Source organism: Typopeltis vanoorti, chromosome 5 (assembly GCF_054136105.1).
Source record: "Typopeltis vanoorti isolate ZY-2024b chromosome 5, IOZ_Tvanoo_1.0, whole genome shotgun sequence".
NCBI lineage: Eukaryota > Metazoa > Arthropoda > Arachnida > Uropygi > Thelyphonidae > Typopeltis > Typopeltis vanoorti.
In genome coordinates, this window is record NC_143553.1 from 29,574,717 (window position 1) to 29,601,213 (window position 26,497).

The following is a 26,497-nucleotide window of genomic DNA, read 5'->3' on the forward strand; positions in this document are numbered from 1 at the left end:
GAGAACTGCTCAACTTTTATTTGCTTTAAAACTTTCTTACATGTTCTACTTTTCAATATGAAATTCAATTTTATCCTGCTCAAGACTTAAATGATGATCACTTCAATTTCAAATCCTCTGTACACTCTGGTGTCTTGCACCAGGGAGAAAACATTCACTATCAACAATAACATAGTCAATGAGACTTTTCTTATCCCTTGCTTCCTCTCTCTCTCCATGTGAATTTGTGCACATTTTTATGTTGGAACATGGTATTAGTAATAGCCAGTCCATGTCCTGAGCAGAAATCCAACAGATATTTGCCATTATTATTAGCTTTGCTCTTTTGTCCAAATTTTCCCAAAATATATTTGTATGTCTGACAATAATTTCCTACTATACTATTTAGATCCCCAATAAGGACAAACTTTTCCTTTTTTCATTTTGTCAGTTGCTTTCTCTAAAGCCTCAAAAAAATTCCTTCATTTCTTCCTTAGTAGAACCTTCTGTGGCACCATAGGCAAAAATACGTCTTAGGGTCCAGTTCCCTTTTCTCATATTTTCCTACATCACTCTACTTGTGACTTCCTGCCATTGAAGAAGATTATCGTCATATTTAATCTTGAATACTGTGGCTACTGATTATTTTCCTTGATTTTCATTGCCTGAATATAACATTTTGTATTTATTGCTCAGGAAGGTCTCTCCAGTTTTTGTCTTTTTTTGTTTCAGTCACCTCTGTTATGTCGATCTTGTACTTATCTAATTCACCAGCTAGCTGCTTTTCTTTGCCATTCAGGCTTCTTGTGTTGATAGTACCGATTTTGAACTCTGGTGATGTTGGGTTGGGGTGGGTTTTAGGATCTGTTCCAATAACTGACTTGTCGCTACATTTTGCTGTTTGTCCTGGTTTCCTGGTGAAAACAACGGGGGGGTCTTGTTTAACCAGTCAACACTCCAGCCAATATTAAATTCTGTCATGTTGTACCATCATTTTATATGTTGGTTTAAGCCAATAAGAATACAATTTGTTCGGCCAAATCCCGAATTACCAGCCCATTCTCGTTCGTTCAGTATCCAGGTAGATACCTAACAGGGTGCACAACAAGAAGGTGAGGATTGGACATTAGGTCAGAAGCCCTGGTTGGTTCTCCACTTTCCTTTAAAGGCTAAGGTGTCCTCTCAGTTATACAGTTTTGACCCTTAAGCACCCCCTCCCCTTTGGTAGACTCTTTGGCATCATATCTTTTCATTATTACTCTTGATTATGTATTCAGACTCATAGGAAATGGGTATGGAACTTTGTTGAGATTGTTGAGACACCAGCTTAGGCATTCAACTTCACCTACATTCTGTGCTCTTGTTCACTATAGGCAAGACTTTTTGCTTGCCTATAGTGAGAAATTTCTTCCTCTGTCTGCATTAGTTTTGCCAAACTAATGGATGCAGAGGAAGACCATATGAAAGCAATTTTAGCAACATACAAGCAAAAGTTCTGTTTTGAAGATGAGGGTCATGAATTGGAAGTTAATATCTTATGTTTACTGTTTGGCACAAAACAGAGCGACTTCATCATCATCATCAAATTCCTGACATGTACCTTCAAGGGGTGTACAGGATATGATAGTATTACATGAAAAATTTACACCATTACTAACTTCCTATCTACAATTTTCCTTCAAATCAGTCTATTACTTGTCAAGACTCCAATATTATCATTATCAGATCTTACATTTCTATCGTCTAAGGCACATTGTACCGTATCAATCCACCTATATCTTGGCCTTCCTCTGGGTTGTTTTCCTGCCAACCTGGCAGAGAACACTTGTTTTGCTAATCTTCCTCGCTCATTCTGTTTAAGTGACCATACCACCGGAGATTAACTCTGCTAACGCATTCCTGAATGCTGAGAATGTCAAGTTCTTTCCTAATATCCTTGTTTTTAATATGATATTGCCATTGATGCCATCTGTTGAGGCCTCTAATCTTTCTCAGTACTTTCATATCCGCGGTCTCTAGTCTTTGGTCAAGTTTTTACTTCTGACCCAGCTCTCAGATCCATAAGTTAAAACTGTATTGTATACAGCTAATTTGGTTTCAACACTGTCTTGTATACAGCTAATTTAGTGTTCTCACTAATTTCTCTCTTATTCCATATGAATTTATTCAATTGTCTATTTCCATATTTAATTTACCATCTTCACTAAAAATCGTGCCTAAGTAGCTGAAATGTTTTACTTGTTCCACAGGTTCCCTGTTCACAACACAGTTGACATTTTCAACAATTCTACCTATTTTCATTGTCTTCGTCTTTTTAATGCTGACCTTCATACCATATCTATTACAACAGTTATTCAATTTAGTCAGGGAATCTTGCAAACTTGTAGTGGATTTATTTAGAATTATAACATCGTCCGCATAAAGCAAAGAGCTGACATTAACATCTCCAATTTTGATATCATAATACCACTTTCCTTCATAATGTGATCCATAGAAATAATGATTAACAGAGGGGATAATGTACATCCTTGTGTCACACCAGATTTAACATTAAACCATCTCCCTGTACTTCCTTCAATTCTAACTGCTGACTTACAACTCAAATACAGACTAAGTATTGCTTGATGTGATACCCCATTGACACCATATAACTGTAGCGTATTGCATAGCTTCTCTCTTGGAACCTTGTCATATGCCTTTTCCAGATCGACAAAACTTAAATACAAATCTTTGTTATATTCCCATGCTTTCTCGACTATTTGTCGTAAAGTGAAGATCTGATCCTGACAGCCTCTATTTGGTCTGAATCCAGCTTGTGCTTCACCAAGCTTTTCTTTCACAATTCTTCTCAACCGTTTCTCAAGTATGCTTGCATAGATCTTGCCAGGAACACTCAGTAGGGAAATACCTCTGTAATTCTCACATTCAGTTTTATTTCCCTTTTTATATATGGGCACTATTAGAGCTCTACTCCAATCATCGGGAATTCGTCCCTCTGTCCAGGCTTTCTGAACTATGCAGTGCAGCCACTGCAAGACTTTTATACCACTGTACGTCAGCATTTCTGGTCGAATATCATCTACTCCTGCTGCCTTTCCACATTTCAAGCCTTTGATGGCTTTTTCTACTTCAAGTATGGATATATATTCCTGACTGCATGCCTGGTCAGTGTTTTTTACCACTGTGCTATCACTGCTTGTTTCATTTAGCAATTTTTCGAAGTAATTACTCCATACTTTAAGGATATCTTTTTCTCCTGTTTTCATGTCACCTTTATCATCTCTAACTCCTTTTACAGCACTCTTTCCTCCATTCCTAAGCTTCTTCAACAACCTCTAGAATATCTTACGACCTTCTTGATATTTATTTTCTATGTTCTTGCCAAAGTTCTCCCGTGACTTTTGTTTAGCTAGTTTTACACAGTGTTTCGCTTTCTTACATTTGTCTCTGTATTCTCTAAGAGCACAAGCTGACTTATTTGCCAGGAACTTTTGATATGATTTCTTCTTTTCCTTCACTGCCTCTTTAACTTCTTGTGTCCACCATGGAATCATAATTTTTCTATCCTTGCAGACAACCTCACTACATGCATCTCTGGCTGAATCAATCAGGGTTTTCTTTAAGGCTTGCCACTGAATCTCCAAGGTTTGGTTCCTGTTCTCAAACTCTTTCATTTTTTCTTCAATAATCTTCTAAACTGTGATCACTTCCAATTTCAAATCCTCTGTACATTCTGGTGTCCTGCACCAGGGAGAAAACATCACTATCATCAATAACATAGTCAATGAGACTTTTCTTATTCCTAGCCTCTTCTCTCCATTTGAATTTTTACACATTTTTATGTTGGAACATGGTGTTAGTAATAAGGAGTCCATGTCCTGAGCTGAAATCTAACAGGTATTTGCCATTTTTAATGTTTTTTACTGTATCAATCCACCTATGTCTTGGTCTTCCTCTGTGTCTTTTTCCTGCCAACCTGTCAAAGAACACTTGTTTTGCGAATCTTACCTCTCCCATTTTATTTAAGTGACCAATACCACCTGAGATTAGCTCTACTAACACATTCCTGAATGATATCAATGGCAAGTTCTTTCCTAATATCCTCATTTTTAATGTGATACTGTCATCGATGTCATTCTTTTCACTCTACTAATCTTTCTCAGAACTTTCATATCCGAGGTGTCCAGTCTTTTGATAAAGTATTTTTATTTCTAACCCAGCTCTTAGATCCATAAGTTAAAATTGGTTTGAACGCTGTCTTGTATTCAGCTAATTTAGTGTTTTGATTAATTTCTCTTCTTATTCCACATAAGTTTATTCAATTGACTTCTTACCATACCAGCTTTATTGATTCTGTTGTTTATTTCTATATTTAATTGACCATCTTCACTAAAAGAATTCTGCTTAAATATCCAAAATGTTTCACTTGTTCTATAGGTTCACCATTCAGGATACAGTTGATTTTTTCAATGTGTCTGCCTATTTTCAATGTCTTTGTCATTTTATTGCTGATTTTCATATTAAATTTATTTCAGCAGTTATTCAGTTTAGTTAGGGAATCTTGCAGACTTCAAATCCACTCTAATTATTTACCCATATTTGAGCCTGTTTGGTTGAATTTCATCTACTACCTTTGCCTTTCCACACATCAGGTTTTTGATGACTTTTTCTACTTCAAGTATGGATGGTATTCCTGACTGCATTCCTGTTGGGAGTTTTCTATCACCCTGCTGACACTACTTGTTTCATTTAGCAGTCTTTCAAAGTAATTACTCTAGACATCTACAATATCTTCATCTTCAGTTTTTATGTCACCTTTTATCATCTCTGATTCCTTTTATGGTACTTTTTCCTCCATTTCTAGTCTTTTTCAATAGCATCCAGAATATTTTGCCACTTTCCTGATATTTATTTTCTATGTTCTTACCAAAGTCTTTCTGTAACTTTTGTTTAGCTAGTTTTACACAGTGCTTCACTTTCTTACAATTTTCTCTGTGTTCTCTAAGAGCACAGGCTGACTTACTTGCTAGGAATTTTCCATACGCTTTCTTCTTTCATTGACTGTGTCTTTAACTTCCTGAGTCCATCATGGAGTTCACACTTTTCTATCCTTACTTATAACTTCACCTCGTGTCTCTCTGCCTGAATCATCAATGTTTTCTTTAAGGTTTGCCATTGAATCTCCAAGGTTAGTTTCTTTTCAAACTTCATTTTTTATTCAGTTATGTTTGTGTATTTGAATCTAAAATTCACCTCTGAAAGCTGCTCAACTTTGATTTGTTTTAAAACTTTCTTACACACACACTTCTTCAATTTTATCCTGATCAAAACTAAATTGTGATCACTTCCTATTCAAATCTTCTGTATACTCTTGTGTCCTGAATCAGCAGGTGGAATAACAACCATAACATAGATAGACTTTTCTTATTTCTTGCATCTTCTCTCCATGTGAATTTGTGCACATTTTTATGTTGTAACATGGTGTTAGTAATAATTAATCCATTTTGAACAGAAATCCAGCAGGCATTTACCATTATTATTAGCTTTGCGCTTTTCTCCAAATTTTCCCAAAACATTTCTAATATGTCTGGTAATCATTTCCTCTGCTGTTTAGATCATCAACAAGGACTAACTTTTCCTGTTTCATTGAGCCAACTGCCATCTCTAATTCCCTCAAATAATTCATCCATTTCTTTCTTGGTAAAATCTTCTATAGGACTGTAAGCATAAATAAGTCTCATTTTCCAGCTTTCCATGCTGATATTTGCCTGCATCACTCTACTTGATATTCTCATGGAATGCACTTTAATGTGCTTATTGTAAATGATTTCCAAATGTTCTGCATTCATCATTATTGAAGGGAACAAAAAAAAAGTATTTACTTGTAATAAATACATTATTCTTATGTTCGGAAAAAAATGAGTATGTTGACTGTTGAATCGTTATAGAACAAAAACATAAATTGTTAACTACCACAGTGACAAAATGTATGCAGATCTTTCCATTCAAGAGGATTATCTTCATATTTAGTATTGAATGCTATAGCTGCAACTTCTTTTCCCTGATTGTTATTGCCTGAATATAACATTTCATGTTTGTCGTTTAGAAAGATCTTACCTGTTTTTGTCTTCTTTGTTTCAGTCGCATCTATTATGTTGATTTGTTACTTAATCCAATTCTTCTGAAATTTCTTTTTCTTTTCCGTTGATAGTACCAATTTTGAGCTCTGCTGACGTGAGTTGAAATGTGTTCCACGATTTGTTCCAATAACTAACTTTGCGCTGTTCACCCTGGTTCCCTGACCAGAACAATGGGCAGGGGGGGGCTTGTTTAACCGGGCCACACCCCAGCCAGCATGAAATTCTGTCATGTTGTACCATTATTTTACATTGTGATTTTAAGCCAATAAGAATACAATTTGGTCAGCTAAATCCCAAATTGGCATCCCATCCTCATTTGTTCAGTATGTGGGTAGATACCTAACAAGGTGCACCACAAGAAGGTGAGGATTGAACATTAGGTCAGAAGCCCAGGTCATTTCTCCACATTCCTTAAAAAGGCTATGTGGAGGTCTCCTTCTCATTATATAACTTTGACCCTTAAATACCCCAACAACTGAACTAGAAATTTAAAATCATAAAATCTCAGATAAACCAGTTTCTCATTCTATACTGTCCATCATCATCAGTGAGAAATAAAGTGAATGTATTACTCACATAAAAGATACATCAACAGAAAAGAAGTAGAGAGATGAAAATTGTGTGTGTGTGTGTGTGTGTGTGTGCGCGTGCGTGCGTGCGTGCGTGCGCGCGCATGTATGTAGTTTGTTTGTTTTTGTTTTTTTTTCTAAAATAGAAAACAGAATCCAGTGTATCTTTCTTGCAAAAGACGATGTGTACAATCCTGGACAATTCGAAAAGGCACATATGTGCATTTGTTGTACAAGACAGTATAGCAATTCCACATTATGACTAAAAAATCCTGGGTGGCCATAATTAAACTTCCCGTATTCAGGGAAGAAGGATTCTGCAATAATAATAATAATAATAAAAAGTTCAAAAAGTTGCTGATAGGTGAAATATGGCACTGTACAATGTAAAAAAAAAAAAAAGCATCAAAATGGACAGACAAATAATAAAGACTCAAGCACATTGAGTTCACCCATGCAAAAGAGGACATGGTTCAATGTGGCCACCATACTCGTAGACCAGAAACTGCATCCTGTACATAGCCAGTTGCAGTCTTGACAACACATCTGGAGGAATGTTCATCACAGTCCATGATATATTGTCCTTTAAGGCTGCCAAGTTCGAGACAACCAAAAATCACATGGAGTAATATCAGGGAAGCGAGATGGTCATGCAACTGGAAAGAAGTGACTAATCACTCTTTCTTCTGTGAAGTGATGCTGTTGTATTGGTTGTGCAATGTGGGGAGGTGCTCCATCTCGTATAAAAATGGTATCATCCAGACATATCATTACTGAAGTTGCAAAATGACAAAACTGTTCAGAATATCGCAATATTTCTATGCAGTAATGGAAAAAGTTACTGGTCTCCTGTCGGAATGATGATCGCAAAAAAAAAAAAAAAAAAAAAAAAAAAAAAAACCCCCTATTATAAAATCTGCTGTGAAGCCACACCAAACAGTAATTTTTGTTGAATGTCCGTTCTTATAGTGCATGGGGGTGATTCAGAAGCCCAAATTCAACAATTTTGGGTGTTTACAGTCCCTTTCAGATAAATATTCACCTCATCTTCCCACAGAATTTTCCAGGGCCAATCATCAACTTCCAATCTAACCAGAAATGTCAGAGGAAATATCATTTGCTTATCATAATCATTATGTAGCAGCTGCTGTATGTGGCTGATCTTGGCTGAATAAGATAAAATGTAATAATTTTGTGCAAGACTTTCAATACCTTGGAATAAGGCATATCCAGTTGTCGCACTACTCCATGGATGCTGCTATTACCAGCAACATTTTGGTTGTCTCATCATGTAAAAAAAACTTCAATTACCTTTGGCGGCACTGGTTTCTATTCTCTGCCTGGTCGAACTTCTAAAGATCCCATTTCTTCAAGCTTTTGAATCATCGATCGAACTGTGTGAAGTTTGTGAAGTTTACCCTTTACTTTATAGCTCTTATGATGCAAGCAAAATAGGTGTTCAACTTAGTTTTATCCAAATTTATGGCTTCCTGGCTACAACAGTGCTTTTTTTTGCAAATGCTTCTTTCCATGTCTTTGATTGGTCTGCCTACTAAATTAGGTGACATTCTAGTTGTTAGACTGAGCTGTTAGAGTGAAGTTTACCCTTTACTTTATAGCTCTTATGATGCAAGCAAAATAGGTGTTCAACTTAGTTTTATCCAAATTTATGGCTTCCTGGCTACAACAGTGCTTTTTTTTGCAAATGCTTCTTTCCATGTCTTTGATTGGTCTGCCTACTAAATTAGGTGACATTCTAGACTGAGCAACCTAATGCTCTGAATAGGAACAGTTGGATTATAGCCACTCTGTATGTATGTATGTATGTATGCTTTGCGTTAATTGATGACTTAATTTATTTTGTACCATCAGTCAATCAAAGAATTAGCAAATGTTTATTAACAGTATATATTTTAGATAGTACATGCTCTTGCATGATATTTATGTAGCAGAATATACTGTTTATGTAATGGTATTAAACCATTATATTAAATTATCAATGCTCTTGAGTCTCATATAATCTGGCATCTATTATGAAATAATCCAGTTGCTTTTTTAAATAACGAAACCTGTGGTGCATTCATAATTAGAAGAAACACACGTATAAACCACAGTGAAAATTATTTAATTGTAATAGTGATTTAATTAAAATTAAATAATTTTCACTGTGGTTTATACGTGTGTTTCTTCTAATTATTAATCCAGTTGCTATTTCAGATATTGTCTGTTATAGTCTTACTCTCCAAAATCAGATCAAATAATGAAAATTTTTTGCACATATCAAGCTGCATACTCTATTTAATGCTAATATTTCATAATGTCTGGAAGATTTTATTAAATGCTGCAACCTCAGAAATGTAGCTATACTAGACCATATCTTCTTCTTCCTCTCTGTGGTGCTTTTATTCCGCTTGATGCGCAAGGTCTGCCATGATTATGCGACTGGAAACCCCAACCGGCTTGTTGCAGAGTTTGGCATTGGAGGATGGGAAGCAGTTTTTATGACTGTAGATGCGTGTTCACGGGGTTGGTTTGCCTGTTCTGGGGGATGAAAAACCCAAGTTTCTGGGTGCAAAAACTCCTACCTCTGTATGAGACTGGCTAACTCGCCTTTAGTCGAAAGAGACCAGATAAAGGTTCCTCACCTCTTGGACTGGAATTGAACCGAAGTCTTTCCAACTCAAGGGTTTCGTCTATACTGATTGAGCTACAGAGACTCGACTAGACCATATCTAAAAAGAACAACAGATCACACAGATGACAAGTTGACATCCTTGCACTGGTGATTTGATGTAATGATTCAGAAATTACAATTATATAGATAACATGCATATATTTGGGTTAACTGCTCTTAAATATATGTTGGTTCATTCTGTGTAATTCTCTTCTCTGTTTATTGGTCCTGAAGATGACCAAAAAAAAATAATTAATTATTGACACATGGATTTATACTGAGTGTCAGTCTGGTCAGTTTATTTTTATAAGTTCATCCATATATTAATGTTCTGCAAAAACATCTCACGTACACTACATAATATCACTATTGCTGATTGGATTTCAGTGACGTGTTATTTACGATCATTATAAAGTATCAGACAATCTTGTTTATGGCCAACCATTTGCTCAAGCTCAACCTAGATGGAATTTAATGAAATTTGGTATTTAGAAATATACATACATCAACCCCATGCACAAGAGATCCAAGACTTGCTCACAAATACATAGGAGTGCTGTGTATTTGCGTGGGAAAGTGGTTAAAGGAAGAAAGGAGTAGGTCGAGATGTTTCTTGAACACCTGAGGGTTTGTAATCATTGGGGGGAAAAAGAATGGGTAAGAAAGGTGGATGATGATAAATATCAGTTCAATAAGTCCGGAGATGAATTGTATGCATGTGAACAAGCAGCTGCTCATCTTCATACATTATTGTAAAATAAAATGGATGAATGGTAGTGGCCAATGTACTTGAGCAGCACCAATGGAAATACACGTAGAAAAGACAAAATGCAACGACAGAACATCGATGGGAAAGCAACCAGAGAGTCCTCTTCTAGACACACACAAGCATTCCAAGGGAGGTCCCAGGTGCACTACCCCAAATGTAAGCAAACAGAGTTTGTGCCTGAAGTATTTTCAGGACTAGGGCAACTTGTGGCAAAGGTGGTATAACTTCTCATCACTTGCATTAGTATTCCATAATGCAAAGCACATCTCCTTGCGGACATGTATAATACTATGCATTATGGGAAGGGTCACTACCCAGACCGGTTTTGACCCTTATTGAGACAGTCCCAGAGGTGGTGATACTAAGGTGGAAGTAATGGAGAAGTCATATTTCCCTATACGAATTGCCAAAAGGTGTCTCACGTTATTATTAAAATTCTCTGGATTAGAGATAGTTGATGGAAGTTTTTTCACTTGACTATGCTACCAATTATAAATTTGGTTTAATCCTTCATTCAAGTGTAAGCAAACAAAGTTTGCACCTGAAGTATTTTCAGGACTGGGTCAACTCCTGGCAAAGGTGGTATAACTTCTCATCACTTTACACATTCACCACCTTAATAGATTAGTATCACCACCTATGGGTCTGGCTCCCACTGATGAGACCTCAATAAAGGTTGAAACAGGTCTGGGTAGTGACCCTTCCCTTAATGCATAGCATTATACATGTCCACAAGGAGATGTGCTTTGCATTATGAGATACTAAGGCAAGTGATGAGAAGTTATATCACCTTTGCCACGAGTTGCCCCATCCTGACAATACTTAAGGTGCAAATTTTGTGTGCTTACACTTGGATAAAGGATTAAACCAAATATATAATTGGTAGTATCTCTCTCTTGTCAGATGTCATCTCCTTCCAGGAGGTTGACTACCATGAGGTTCCACCATGTATGGTTTTGTGCTTCTCTTTTACATTCTTCATAGGTCAAAAAGGTCCAGTCCTTAATATTTCTCATCCAATCTGTCTTTGTCTTCTGCTTCTTCTTTTTCCTTGTATCATACCTTCTAGAAGTGTTTTTGTAGGAATTCATGCCTTAGTATGTGACCAAGATAGGTGGTCTTCCATGTTCACTCATATCTTTGATCGAGTGTTTTATTTCTAACAGCTCACAGATCCAAAAGTTAAAATTGGTTTGAACACTGTCTTGTATACAGCTAGTATAGTGTTTTGACTAATTTCTCTCTTATTCCATATAAATTGTCAGCCTGGTTGGCCGAGTGGTTAGCATATCTTCTCTCCAACCAAAAGGTTGCAGGCTCGAATCCCACAGTAGGCATGGATGTTTGTGATTGTCTATGAAATTACTGGTGGTGGTGGTGGTGGTGTGTGGTAGATGGCATTGGTATAGTTGCAGTTCATTGTAGTTGGTGGATTGAGACAGAATTGGTGGTGGAGACAGAGTTGTAGAGTAGGTGCTCTCCCTCAATGAGTCTTTGGGATCCCTGGAGGTGTCACCTAATAATAATAATTATTATTATTATTTATTCAGTTGACTTCCTGACATATCAACTTTGTCAATTCTGTTGTCTATTTCTATATTTAATGCCATTTTCATTTTCATTTCATTGTCTAAATAGCATGGAAATGCTATTTAGACAATGAAATTTCATTTTCATTGTCTAAATAGCATGTTTTCAGTGTTCCTGTCTGTTTTTTCTTATATATATTTTTATTCATATATTTTTATTGCTGATTTTCATATAAAATTTATTCAATTTATTGAGGAAATCCTGCAGACCTGTAGTAGATTTATTTAGGAGTATAACATTTGCTTAAAGAGAACTGAGATTAACATCTCCAATTTCTATATCAGGCTTAAAGCCACTTTCCTTCATAATATGACCCATATAGATGATGAATAAAAGTGAAGAAATGTGCAGCCTTATCTCATACCTGATTTAATATCAACCCATTTTCCTGTACTTCCTTTAATTATAACTGATGGCTTATAACTTAAATATAGACTGTGTTTCTCAATATAATGTATGAGAAATACATCATCTGTATTTGAGTTACTCTCTAGGCTCTTTGTCGTAGAAGATTTCTAAGCATTTTTCAGATATATAAAACTTAAATACAGGTCCTTGATATATTTCCATAAAATCTGATCCTGACGATCCATATTTGGTTTGAACCCAACTTGCTCTCTTCTCAAAGTTTTCCTTCCACAAGTTCTTAGTGTTTTCTTAAGTATGATTGCATAAATCTTACAGTTGCACTAAGTACAAAAATTGCTCTACAATTCTCACATCAATTTTATTTACATTTTTTTTTATGGATGGGTACTATGAGTTCACTACTCCAATCATCTGGAACTCAACCTTTGACCAGGCCTTCTGAATTATGTTGTATAGCTACTGTAAACTTTTATACCTCCATATATGAGCATTTCTGGAAAGACAGATGAAGTATCACCTACTCCATCTGTTTTTCCATATTTCAGGTTTTTGATGACTTTTCTAATTCAATTATGGATATTTATTCTTGACTGCATTCCTCGTGAATGTTTTCTACCTCCATGCTATCACTGTTTGTTACATTTAGCAATTTTCCAAAATAATTACTCCAGCCATCTAGAATGTTTATTTTCAGTTTTAGTGTTGTCGTTATCATCTCTGATTCCTTTTATAATACTCTTTCCTCCATTTATGTGCTTTTTCAATAGCCTCCAGAATATTTTTCTCCATTCCTATATTTATTTTTTATGTATTTACCAAGGATGTGGTTATATCTAAGCTTATAAAGATGGATAATAACTTACCCCTGCTTATCAGTAATTTCTTAAAATCAAAGTAATCCTTATAGCTATTTTGCCCACTTTTGCAGTATGTCCTGTATAATTCCACTCTGTGCTCCCAAATCTCCAGCATCATGAATTTCTTGTAGACTAATTCCATCTATGTAGTTCACAGTTCATAATCATTTATCTCAAAGTTCATAACTTTATACTTTGCTACTGCAAAGTGGCAATCATTATCTTTTTTTTTCAAACTGCCAGTATATTTAAATAATTCTGCAGGAACTCTCTGTTAACTTTGTTTATATATATTAGTTGTGTGCCCTCCCACAATGAGTCTTTGGACTCCCTGGAGGTTTCACGTAGTAATAATAGTAATATTTAGTATCATACCAAGTTTTGCATTGTTACTGGATTTCTGTTCAGGACATGGAATAGTTACTACTCCTCATATTCCAACATGAGGAGTAGTAACAAATTCACATGGAGAGAAAAAGCATGAAATAAGAAAAGTCTCATTTACTGTATTGTTGATGGCAGTATCTTCACACTGGTTTTAGAGCACACAAGAGTATAGAGGATTTCTAATTGGAATTGATCACCATTTAATTTTGAGCTTTATAAAATTGAATATTATATTGAAAAGAAGAGTGTGTAAAAAAGTTTTAATGTGAAGGACAGTTGTGCAATTTTCAGAAGTGAATTGTGGACTCAAATACAGAAATATTATTTTAAAAAAATAAATAAATAAGATCCTAATCTTGTAGATTCTTAGCAGACCCTGAAGAAAATATTTATTGATTTAGCTAGAGAGGCATGTTATAAGGTTGTGTACAAAGATATAAAAATTCCAAACTCCAGAAAAAGAAAGTGTATTGAAAGTTACTGGCAAATAACAAAAGTTATTGGATGATTTTGGTAAGAACATACAAAACAAATGTCAGGTATGTGGCAATATATTCTGGAGGCTATTGAAAAAGCTTAGAAATAGCAGAAAGAGTACTATAAAAGAAATCAGAGTGGTAAATGGCACGTTAAAAATGAAGATAAAGATATTCTAGATGTTAGAGTAATTGCTTTGAAAAATTGCTAAATGAAACAATCAGTGACAGTATAGTGATAAAAAAAAACATTCAATTGGAATAGAAACACAAGTGCGTATTAATACTTCAAGTAGGGAAAGCCATCAAAAATTGGAAATGTGAAAAGTAACCATAGTAAATGATATCTGACTCAACAATATATTGAGGTATAAAAGTTTTACAGTGGCTATGCTGCATAATTAAGAAAGGCTGGTCAGAAGATCATATTTCAGAATTGAAGTCAAGTTCTCATAGTACCATCTATAAAAAAGGAAAAATTGGATGTGAAAATTACTGAGGAATTTTCCTGCTCACAGTTTCTAGTAAGATTTATGCAAGTATACTTGGTGAAAGGCTAAGAAAAATTGTGGAATGCAAGCTTGGAGTAGAGAAAGATGGGTTCAGACCAAATATCGGTTGTCAGTATCAGATTTTCACTTTAAGAAAAGTAAAAAAATGTTATTTTTCTGAACTATTTCTTAAATAGTTGAGAATTCAGGAGAAATATAACAGGAATATGTATTTAAGTTTTGTAGATCTGGAAAAGGCTTTTTCCTTCTTTTTCTTTCATATTTAACTTGTACACAAGAGGTATAAGAACATAAAGCACATTAGTGCTGTGTGGGGGAATAGGTGTGTAGGCAAGGATTGAGAAAGAATAACTCTGTAAACGTTTTTCTTGAGGAGCTGGAAATTATGGTTATAGAACACATTATGAGGAAGGTTGTTCCAAAGGAGATAGATGGGATAACCAAGCAGGTTTAGAGTGGAAAAGCACATTCAACGTTTTGCAGATATACTGAAAAGGGATGCTGGTCAGCCATTGTTCTTAATAGGTCCAACAGAAAGCAAAGGAATGATGTTTACCAGTGCCATTCATCTGGATCGAGATGATACTTACTAGGATAAATTGAATTCAAGAACAGTATTAATAGTTCAGGGTCTTCCTTGATAGTCCCTGACTTCCTGGAGATCTCGGTAATCAGTAATAAATACAGACTTATGAATTTGAGAAGTGATTCAACTTTAATAAGCACAAGTGTTTAGAGAAAAGCTGTTTAAGAGCTATTTAATTATTTAGAGAAAAGCATATGTCTCATACCAGTGTCTGTTTAAAAGCTACTTTTTTATTTATTTCTTATTTTTTTATGTAGCCTGGACATTACCTTGAGAACTTGATTGGACACGAAGGATATGGAAGCCTTTTGTCTGAATTGAAGATACGAGGTAAGAATAATTTTAGTGAATAATTTTTCAATGAAGATTATAGTTTGACCAAGAATTTTATTTTGTACTCTTTGGTTTGTGTTGTTCACTTTTTCCTGTAGCTCTGCTCACAGACTAGTAGTGTCTGTCAGTCTTAATATATTGACATAATTCTACAGATTTATTTATTTATTTTATGTGATTCCCATTAGTTGAAGTCTATAATACATCAGTACCCTTGAGTGAACTAAACATGCTATCACCTGGAGAGAGACAGATTTCTTAACTTTTTTTTTCTGTATTAGTTTTTCTGTCATTTAGACATCCAATTAATGGAGTCTCTCTCTGTCTCTCTCTTTTTTTGAAGAGAAAACCTTAGTTGAAAGCTAATGGTCTGCAAATGATTGTACTTCAGTAATGTTTGTGGTATTTGGAATCTGTTGTACTTACAGTAGTCTTGGATGTTTCAGCACACACACACCTAAGTTTTATGAGCAGTGCAACTGTTTCCATACTTGCTGTAGCAACTAGTAATTAGAAGACTCAAGTCGTCGGTAATGTGAAGCTGCTTCTTATTCTTCCTACAAGGAAGTTTCAGTGAATTAAGCTTGTTTTTCTGTAGAATTAGATGGAAAATCTTGACACTCATAGCAGGATCAGATGTTTCTGCATTATTGAAGGTGGGATTTCAAATGGATTCAATAGTGCTGTCCATCTTTTCTGCATGCAAAAGTATTCCATTTGTGCTGGTGTCTGCTGCACTTTGTACATTATGTGTGTGGCTCTGTTTTAAGCACAGTTTCAGCACTTCATAACTGGGCACTCTACAGCAAGTTGCTTATTAGAGCCACGCCTAAACCAATGACCACCAAGAGTGACTATCGTGCTTGCATAGACAATGAAAATAAAATTTAGAAACTTGATTTTTCATTTCCATTGCAAAAACTTCCTTTCCAGACTGCCAGTAGAAAGTCTCCAAGCAACCTCCTGTCTTGATTCTAGTAAACTTTACCCTAGCACAATCAAAATTTTCTAAAATCTTGTTTTGAAAGTCTTTATGATGATTGATAGCCCTTCTCCTATTATCTTACTCATCTTTGGACACAAGCCATGAGAAACCGATGTGGTCATTCTTGATATTTCCAAGACAGAACTGGCATCATAGACTTCTTACCAAGCTACCATATTATGGTATTTCTCGTATCTTTTGTGAGTGGATTGGCATCTTCCTCTGTAGTCCACACCACATAGACCTGCTGTTTGGCTATGCTTTGTTGATGCATTCTCCATATGATCACATGGCCTGAATATAAAACAATCAACATATTAGGAAGCAGTTCACCGTAGAAAAAGAAAATAACAGGTCTCTTCCTAGACACTTTAGTTACATGCCAGCCTGACGGATCCCTGAACTTCTCTCTTTTCAGAAACCCCCCCCCACACACACACTAGTATTTGTACACTAGTACTTGTAGTATATTTAAATGATTTGTAACCAAATAGATAATAATAATAATAACAGGACCAGGGGCGGCTCGTGCATAGGCACTGCGGAACTGCAGCACCCCCAATTTTTCTCTATATATAAATGTATTTATTAATTTATTTATATTTGCTTGTAATATTTAATTTTATCATCAACAATCCTATATAATTCTGTTATTTTGTATAAAAAATAATAAAAATCCATCTTGTAGCACTTAGGAGGGCGAAGGATGCTAGCAGCACTGTGTTTACCACAGTGTCATATTGCTAGTATTTGCTACGTGCACAAGCATTTGCGCGTCATAGTGAGATGCAAGCTATTAGCATAATGCGACACTGTCTGTCACACAGTTCCACTGTTGTTTATATGCAGTTTGCGCCAGTAGTAGAGTGTTCATTGTGCTTATTATGTTTACTCCGTCTTTTTAAATATTCGGACATTACAATTAAAGACATAACTTTTTGTTATAGTTTTTATTTTAGAACATTATTGGGGTTATGATAATGGATTTTATTTTTTAAGTAATTTTGAATGATACTAAACTGCATAATTTTTTCACGAAACAAAACAAGAAGAATATATTTTATTTTTAAGTAATTTTGAATTATACCAAACTATATAATTTTATCAATAATAAACAATATTTTTTCATGTTTAATTTTTTTAAAAATTTTTACCATAATTTTGATATTTTATCCAAACAAAATATCTTACTACATTAAAGCTAGAGAACAGGACTCTAGCTTTAATGTAGTAAGTTTTTTTTTTTTACCAAAGATCAAGCCAGAAGTTTTAACAGTTTACCATATTACTGTGACTATAGCATGCCACACATACAATAGCTTATTTCTTTGTATATATATGTATACACTCCAGATGATGACCTTAATGTGAACGTCGAAACACTGAGTGATTATTTTGGTTTATATTAAACTGAAATTTTACTATAACACAATTGTTGTTTCCATAATTATAATAATGAATAAAAGAGTTTTCCTTGAGTCTGCTTCTGTCATAAGAAACTATCCAAATCTCAACAAATTTGGTTGCATGAAACTGCCCCAAATATGGGAAGCCCTCATCATTGGTACTTCAGTCCACTAGCCAGGGATGCTCATTTTAGCCCACTAATGGATGTTATTTAGGACTTTCGGCTTGTTTTTAATTGACATGCTTCATCCTCATTACTTATTGCCTGCTTGCACATGTCATGCTTTATTGTATTTCTCTGATAATAGCAATTTGAATTGCTGAAATATTGGAAGTATTAATAAAATTTATTTTAGTTTAACATTAGTCTATGTTGTAATTTCCTTAAAAAAATGCAGTTATGAATAGCCGATGTAAAAGCGTTTCCACAGAGATGTGTTGAATATTCGATATTTGGCCAATTCACTGTGTTTTTTTAGATATTTGGCTTCTGCTGAATCACTAGAAAGATCCAATATTTGGCCGACTGAAGCAGAAAATTTCCTGTTAGCCAGCATTATAATAAAAGCAACCAATTGGGAAAAGCCTTCCCTTATCTTGTACAACCATTCAAATAGAAGGGTTTCCAAAGCTAACGAGTAAACTTATTCTGCAGTATAATTTCTCTGAAAATTTATTTCGGCACTAGCTACCAGCATATTCCTTGAAAGAGTTTTTTTCACAAGTCAGAAGTATTTATGAAGAAATTAGATGCATGCTACTCCAAAAAAATGCTGAAAAATTCATTTTTCCTGCACCATATTTATCGCAAATTTGTTTTTATATATTAAATTTATAATAATTAAGTTCCATTAATATTTTTGTTATTGGAAGAAATAAGTGCAATATTTTTTTCTGATTTTTATGCTGTATTTTTTAAATGCAATGTTCTCTATGAATGGAGGATATTATGTATCCATCTATATTTTATAGACAAATGTAGAAAGAAAGATGTTTCGAAAATTTACTAGTGAGCTTATGAGAACAAGACCAAAATTGAGTGGCTTACACTACTTGCCTTTAATTAATGCATTGTGTAGTTTCCCTAGCCTGAAGTACTACACTTCAAGTTGACCAAGTACAAAAAAAAAAAAAAAAAAAAAATTGAAGACAAAATCTCATTGAATGTTATTACTATGTCAGAAATTAAATTCATAAGTGATTTTTAGGTGGATGCATAATAAAATTTTAAATTATAGATCTGAAAAGCTTACATAAGATACTATGTTAAGATAATATTACAGTTCATCTTTTATAGCAAAATGTGGAAACAAGTGAAAGTTAACAAATGCAGAAATTCAAAAATTTACTAAGAAGCTTATAACAATGTTATACTCTTACAAACTGTAGTAAATTTTTAAAACTTAAGATTTTTTTCTACATTTGGCCATAAAATATGGACGGATCCATAATATCCTCCATTTCACTATAGGAGATCTTAAAAATAATAGCGAACGCTTATGAGAATACAATCCTTAGCATCGGAATTGCCTTAGCTTGTGCTACTTAAAAAACTTGGAAAGTTTTTTAAGTAATGCAGGAAATATGAATTTATCTGTTTATTTTACATTGTCAAAATGAATACAATTAGGTTATTCTTTGATGATTATTCTTAAGCATTGACTGCTGCTCACTTATGAATAATATAATTCTCTGAAACAGAATTGCTTTGGTATTGAATGAGGATTTTTGTCATTTTATGGTTTCTTCCTGATCTCCAATGAGAACCAATAGTTTGAAACTGCTGTCAGGCCAGTGAAACATTAATCAAAAGAACTAATAAAAGGTGAATATACAGATGCCTCACCAGTACTCTTATCTTTTAACTAGCGCAAGCTAAGTCATCTCGAATCCAAAGATTGTATTCTCGTAAGCTCTCCAGTCAATTTTTGAAACTTTCAGTCTCTTTCTCTCTCTCTCTCTCTCTCTCTCTTTTTATATATATCAGTGATATCGCATGTCCATTTAGAGTGAGGATGATTTGTGCAACTTGCGCTACAAAATTTTCGTCAATTTAACTCTACAATTGCATTTTTATTGATGAATGAAAGCTTTAAGAGTGCATATCGCATCAGTGCTTATCTTAATTAGGCTAGTAAAATTAATTGTAAGATAACTTTGAATACTTTAATTTATCAATTAATATAATTTTAAACATAAAAAGCATAAAGGTCAAATGAACAAAGCTATGCTTCATGCGTACCGTTTATGTAAAAAGCACAAAGGGTTTGTGTTTTGTGGAGAGATTAGGTTATCATTGGCAAATACTAGAGTGAGATACGGACCATTTGAATTTTGATATGATTTTTAAATACAGCCATATAATATGCACAGAAATCGGAAAAAAGTAATCAATAGGGGAAATTATTACTTTTCCAGATAGAACCAAAGAAAGGCTGAAATAATTAGTTTTACTTACTTATACAGAAGTTCCAACCTCCTTTGACTATAATCCTACAATCCATGAAAGCTCTGGCAGAAAACAGGACATTAGTAAATCATCAATACTGTTTCCCATTGTAAATATTGGCAAAAAAGTTATAAATTATTTGCAGACAATTATATAAAAATTTGTCTATATTGGTGTCCTAAACACATTAGTTCACACTCCATGCATGCAAAAAAATGAAACTCAGAAAATAAAAACAGCAACTCATGACAAATGGCAATGCTCAATTGGATTGGTTGACACAATAACCAATCATAGCCACTGATTTCTGGGTGCTATTGTCTCAGCGCACATCCTGCCTCGCCTTCTGGGTGGTTTAAAACAAGTGGAAAACTAAGAATTTGACTCACTGCATCATCTGTACGTCTGTTCAAAGTGCTCAAAGGTGTTTGTATTTGTGACCCCACACCTGGGCTATTAATGCTAATGTGCAATGTTTATGCATCGAAAAGCATCCTCTTCATGAAGCATTGATATGTTGTATTTAATTTTAGGAATCATGTGAAGACGGAAACAATTAGGAGAGTCTTTAACAGGAATAAATGCAATAATATCAGTAATATTGCTATTTCTGTGGGTGTGCACCATATGCCTAGCACACCCAGAATGTGCGCTTTTGATATATACACGCACATTTTCATGGGGTCACATGATTACATGAAGCATTATGTGCATTTTTTTTTAATCTTTCATCATTCTGCAATTTGGCCAAAGGTCTGGATAATCAGCAAAGTATAATTAATTAAATTTTAAACATTGTGAATTAAATTTTATTAACAAATGTTTTGAACAAAAAAATACATCCATTAAAATTGATAAATTTTTTCCATGAGTTTTTTTTTTCCTTTTTTTTTCTCCACAAAACATTTGTTTATAAATTTTATAAACAATTTTATTTGTTTATAAAATTATTTATAAAATTGTTTATAAAATTAATAAAATTCAGTATGCTTCTGGTGAATATTTGATACTTCAGCCAAACTTCAAACTGAATATTTTGTATTTGGTGTTTCAGCCAAATCTCACTTCAGCATATCCTTACGTACCACTGACTTCCTCTTTGGTCATTCATTGTCGGTCATGGTAGATAATTTTACTTTCATCAGGTTTTTTTAATCAATGCTAGAGTATGCTTGGGCTTTATGCTTTCTCCCACACTCTTCTTCCTATACATCTGTGATCTTCTCTTTCTAACATCCAGTGTTCATATCTTTGCAGATGACAGTACTCTTCATTTCTCTTTGTTTACGAAACTTTGTAATGCTCCGGAGAATGAGACATCGTAACTTTGGTTAACTAATGTCTTAAACACTGATCTCCTTGACATAATCAAGTAAGATGAAGATAACTGGGTGACTTGTTGCCACCACAATGTAAATTCAGTTTAATCTCTTAGATGAAGACTACATTTTGCTCTTCCTTACTTTTGACAATATTCTGCTGCCAACCAAGATCACACCTCTCTTCTTGTGTCGAACAGAAGAGAGATGTATGTCTAGCCTATCCTGGCACAAACATTTTTCAGTTTCCCAAAAGCAGTTTTTCTAAACAATACTTTTCTTCTGCTGAAATTTGCATATAATTTCAAATCTGCTTGACCTTAGTATATAATAGTCACATTTGGGGTGGTTCACATAAACCTCCCTCAGAATGCTTAGTTGTATTCAGAAGAGGTTATGCACTTAATAGACATTTCTCACTGAACTCACCACTACCATTCCTTCACGTTCCCATGATTATGTGTGAACACAAGCAGCTAATGGTAAACATGCATACGCAGTTCAGTGAAAAGCTTAATTCTAAGCTTATCACACCAACTTGTCATCCTCCTCCTCCATTCCACACATCGCTACTCTTTGAAATGGTCTTCACGATACTGTTTTTCCCAATGGTTTCCATCCTTAGTTCTTCAAGAAACATATTAACAAATTCCCTCCTTCTCTCTAACCACTTGCTCACACTGCCACTGTTGTGTCATAGATCTTGGGCCTCCCATGTACAGGGCTGATAAAATCAAGGACTTAACCTCTCAGAAATCAAATATGATCTACAAGTCAAAAGAAGAGTAAAATTCTTACAGTGGAACTGTTGTAGATTCTACCAAAATATCAGTGATGTTGCGGTTGTTCTCCGAAAACGAAAACATCTGTTTCTGTTTGTAGGTGACATTTAAAACTCAGTACAGATCCCATTTTAAGGCATATCGCTATTATTCATAAGGACAGAACTAGAGATAGGGGTTGCTATCCGTGTGGGTCACTATACACCATTTCACCATATCCAATTTGACATTGCTCTGGAAGTGATACTAACCATTTCTCATTGGAATTTCTTATTACAGTATGCTTCATTTATTTACTAACTAGGTTCTGAATTAACTCAGATTGACTGTGATAGGTCAATCTGAGTTAATTCAGACCCTTTCAATTGCAAGTGCCTCAGCCCACTCTTATGGATGATTTGAATGGATGCACCACTCCATGGGGAAATGCCACCACAAATGAATGAGGATGAGTTGTTGAGTGTATGACAACAATAACAACCTTTCTCTTCTTAATAATGGATGTAATATATTCATGTGATTTTCATCTGTTCACCTGCTTGTATTCTGCAATATATTTTACAGTCTTCACTTTCCATTCTTCCACTGCTCATGTGGGATGTTGAAGAGAACATGTATGGGAGGATCATTTCCTTGTGCTTGCACTATAATTCTCACATTACAGTGACCCCCATATGTAAATTTGACCAAACTAGAATACATTTTTCCCCATCTTGCAAAATTTAATGTGAAGCAGTCATCTTGAAGAACTATCAGTGAAGTAGCAATGTATGTAATAATTTATATTATCCAGGTAACAACAATTGTAAGTCCAAAAACATAATAATTTCATTTGCAACAATATCCAAGCTTGGTGGAATTCCTGAGTGCTAAGCAGCCAAAAAAAGATTGAAGCAAAGTATGTTTTGAAGATGCCTTACATCAAATCTTGTAACTTTTAAATGGTCTCAGGTCAAAATCCTCTATGCCAGGCATCAGAGTCAAAAACAACATTGGATCCAATTTGCATCATCTGTCAATCATACAACCAGTGTTAAAGTTGCATGGAATAAAATCTGTAGATATCCCATTGATGTAAGGCATCTTCAAAACATACTTTGCTTCAATCTTTTTTTGGCTGCTTAGCACTCAGGAGTTCCACCAAGCTTGGATATTGTTGCAAATGAAATTATTATGTTTTTGGACTTACAGTTGTTGTTACCTGGATAATATAAATTATTACATACATTGCTACTTCACTGATAGTTCTTCAAGATGACTGCTTCACATTAAATTTTGCAAGATGGGGAAAAATGTATTCCATCAGAGTCAAAAACAACATTGGATCCAATTTGCATCATCTGTCAATCATACAACCAGTGTTAAAGTTGCATGGAATAAAATCTGTAGATATCCCATTCGTCTACCCTGGAACATAATGGATGTGTATTAGCTGAACTCAAAGCATTTGCAGATACTTTAGGAGTTAGTTTTGCTAAAATATTTTAGCAACAGCTTCATATCCTCCTAAATTTTTGATAATGAACAAAGAAGAGAAATGACTTTTCTACAAATGGGCTAGCCATATGGCCAGCTCTTTATTAATTAGAGTAAAAGTACTCTGAAAAGAGCTCTTATTCTCTTTAATTAATGGCTATAATGAACTTTACCTTGTGCCTTATGACTCTGGTGACATCTGTTATGCTTTACTGTCTTTGTCCCAATAAATCACCAACCAGTCCTTACTGTATTAAAAATTGGTCATATTAAACACTTTATTAATGCTTTCTAGATACTTATCATCAGTCACTACACTAAACCAAAAATCACACATTAAAAAATATCTTCTGGCATTGGCAGTATCTTCAGCAGCTTATAGACTATGCTGTCCATTCACTCCAAATCATGTTCTCTTCTCTTCTCACATCCCAAAAAATTGTGAAAATTTTTTCAACTAGTTCTTCAGTCGTTTAATTACAAAAGTGTCTTACCACCAATAATAAACTACAAAACTTATTAACACATAAAACTACAATATGATGTACCAAGTACATCCAGATCCATTATTTGTGCTTTGAAATCATGTTTAATTGAACATTACTATGATTGCAATATCCCCACAACTGACTATTTACATCAGACTTTCAATGAAAACACAAACAAAAGATCATCACTAAACATGTCAGTGAAATATCATTATATACCCTAAAATTAAACAAATCAATGATATTGAAAAAGGCACCATCACTAATTTTTTTTAAGATAATAAATCAAATTACATTGCTCAGTCTTTATATATAAGAACTGACCATAACTGACCTGACCAATATGCAATAAATATGCATATACATAATCTTGCCCACATGGCAATTAAATAACATTAATTACTCTCCTTTATGAAGTCTCATGATCTTCTTAACTTGCTTTCACTTTTCACCTGTCGTAATCTAACAACAATTTCATTCAAAACTGCCAACTTACTGTCATTATTGCTAGCTGATTGTGTATAGTACAAGTCAGTGGATCCCCATCTTTTTTTTTTTTTTTTTTTTTTTTTTTTTTTTTTTTTTTTTTTTTTTTTTTTTAGAACCCTTGTGACCTTTTAAAAATTTCACAGCAGCCTCTCCTTGTTCTCTTATTAATTCTATTTTATTTATAAAAATTAATATATAAACTAACATAAATAGATTAATAACTATTAAATTTTTAGACATAAAGCTTAAAACTTTTATTATATCAGAAACAAACTACATAGGTAATAACTGTCTTGCAATTTTAATGTTATTAATTCAGTCTAACTGTGAATAAACATACTCTTTATTCTTCTGTGGACAACTTCCTTTCCCTCTTTTTGCTTTTGATGTTTGTTGGTGCTGAAACCACTACTCATAGAAGTCGAGGAAATTTTCAGCAATATTATCATAGCAGTCTCTCAGATATTGGAAAATTGTTTGAGAACATACATGCAAAAACTATTCAATGATAGGTCATTATATATTTTATTTGTAAAGTTTGATCATTATTTAAACCAATAAACGCTTCTTTATCTTGCAATTGAAGTGACCTTTATGAATATCTTTTGCACAATATTCTGTTTACAGAATGTTAACCCCTTAACGCACTCAACCGAGTTAACTCGGGTCCAAGAAACTGAGTTTTTTCCATGCACCCGAGTTAATACGTGTGACTATGAATTTTGGTTTCACATATAAATACAAGTGAATATACACGCTAGACAATTTTGTGCCTATTTCCTTTCAGCCGAGAAAAGTTGCCAACGGCATGTATCAGCTATTTTGTTTGTGTTTGCACATTTTTTGTCCACAATTATAACTGTCTAAATTTCTTCAAGCTTTTTTTTGATGATCAATTGATTCAATGTGTTGTGGATGAAACAAATAGATATGCAAGGAGTCGTACCCGTGGTAAAGAAAAGACTTCTTGGTATGACACAAATCCAAATGAAATCAGAGTATTTTTGGCTGTTATACTTTTGCAAAGTATAGTAAGAAAACCAGAATACTGTCATTATTGGACAAAAAATCCATTATTATATACACCATTTTTTTCCGGATTGTATGAGCGGGAAATGCTTTGAGGCCATAAAATAATTTCTACATTTTTCAAATAATGATAAATTTGATCCAGCAAATCACCCTCACCCAAAACTCAACAAAATCTGGCCAATTTATGAAGGTTTGAATAGAAAATTTGGCAATTCGATTAGGCCAGAGAAATTGGTGACTATTGATGAAAGTTTATTGCTTTATAAAGGTTGTCTGTGATGGGTGCAATACATTCCTCTCAAAAGGGCTAGATTCGGCATAAAAACATACTTATTATGTGAATCACAAGTGGGTATGTCTGTAATTTTATAATCTATACTGGCAAGAATACCATTCTGGACAGAGATTTTAGCAATTTTCCAATGTCTTCACAAGTAGTGATGACTTTGATGAAACCTTTATTGAATAAAGATTATTGTTTGACTATGGACAATTTCTATAATTCACCTGGATTAGCGGATCTATTGATAATAAATAAGACTGATGTTTATGGAACATTACGCGTACATGAAAAGAAGTACCCAGTGAATTGAAGAATAAAAAATTGAAACTGGAGAAGTAATTGGTTTTCAGAGAGAGAAAGTGTGTGTAATGAAATGGAAGGACAAGAAGGATATCTCCCTTATCACTACCATTCACACTACATCAGTGGTAAATATAGAGACGTGCAAATGAAGAATAAAATAACCGCAACTTGTGTTGGATTACAACCATACCATGGGTGGTGTTGATCACATTGATCAACACCTGTCTTCGTATGTTGTACCCA

General features: G+C 34.2%; 1 protein-coding gene across 1 annotated transcript in view; it reads left to right on the forward strand.

The window, feature by feature from the left end:
• The window catches only part of Ide (Insulin degrading metalloproteinase), a 599,910-nt gene that overhangs the window by 196,344 nt on the left and 377,069 nt on the right, over positions 1–26,497 (forward strand). Inside the window, exon 10 of the mRNA XM_090392302.1 lies at positions 15,166–15,238. Coding sequence (XP_090248428.1) covers positions 15,166–15,238 — 73 coding nt within the window. The remainder of the gene's footprint in view (positions 1–15,165; positions 15,239–26,497) is intronic.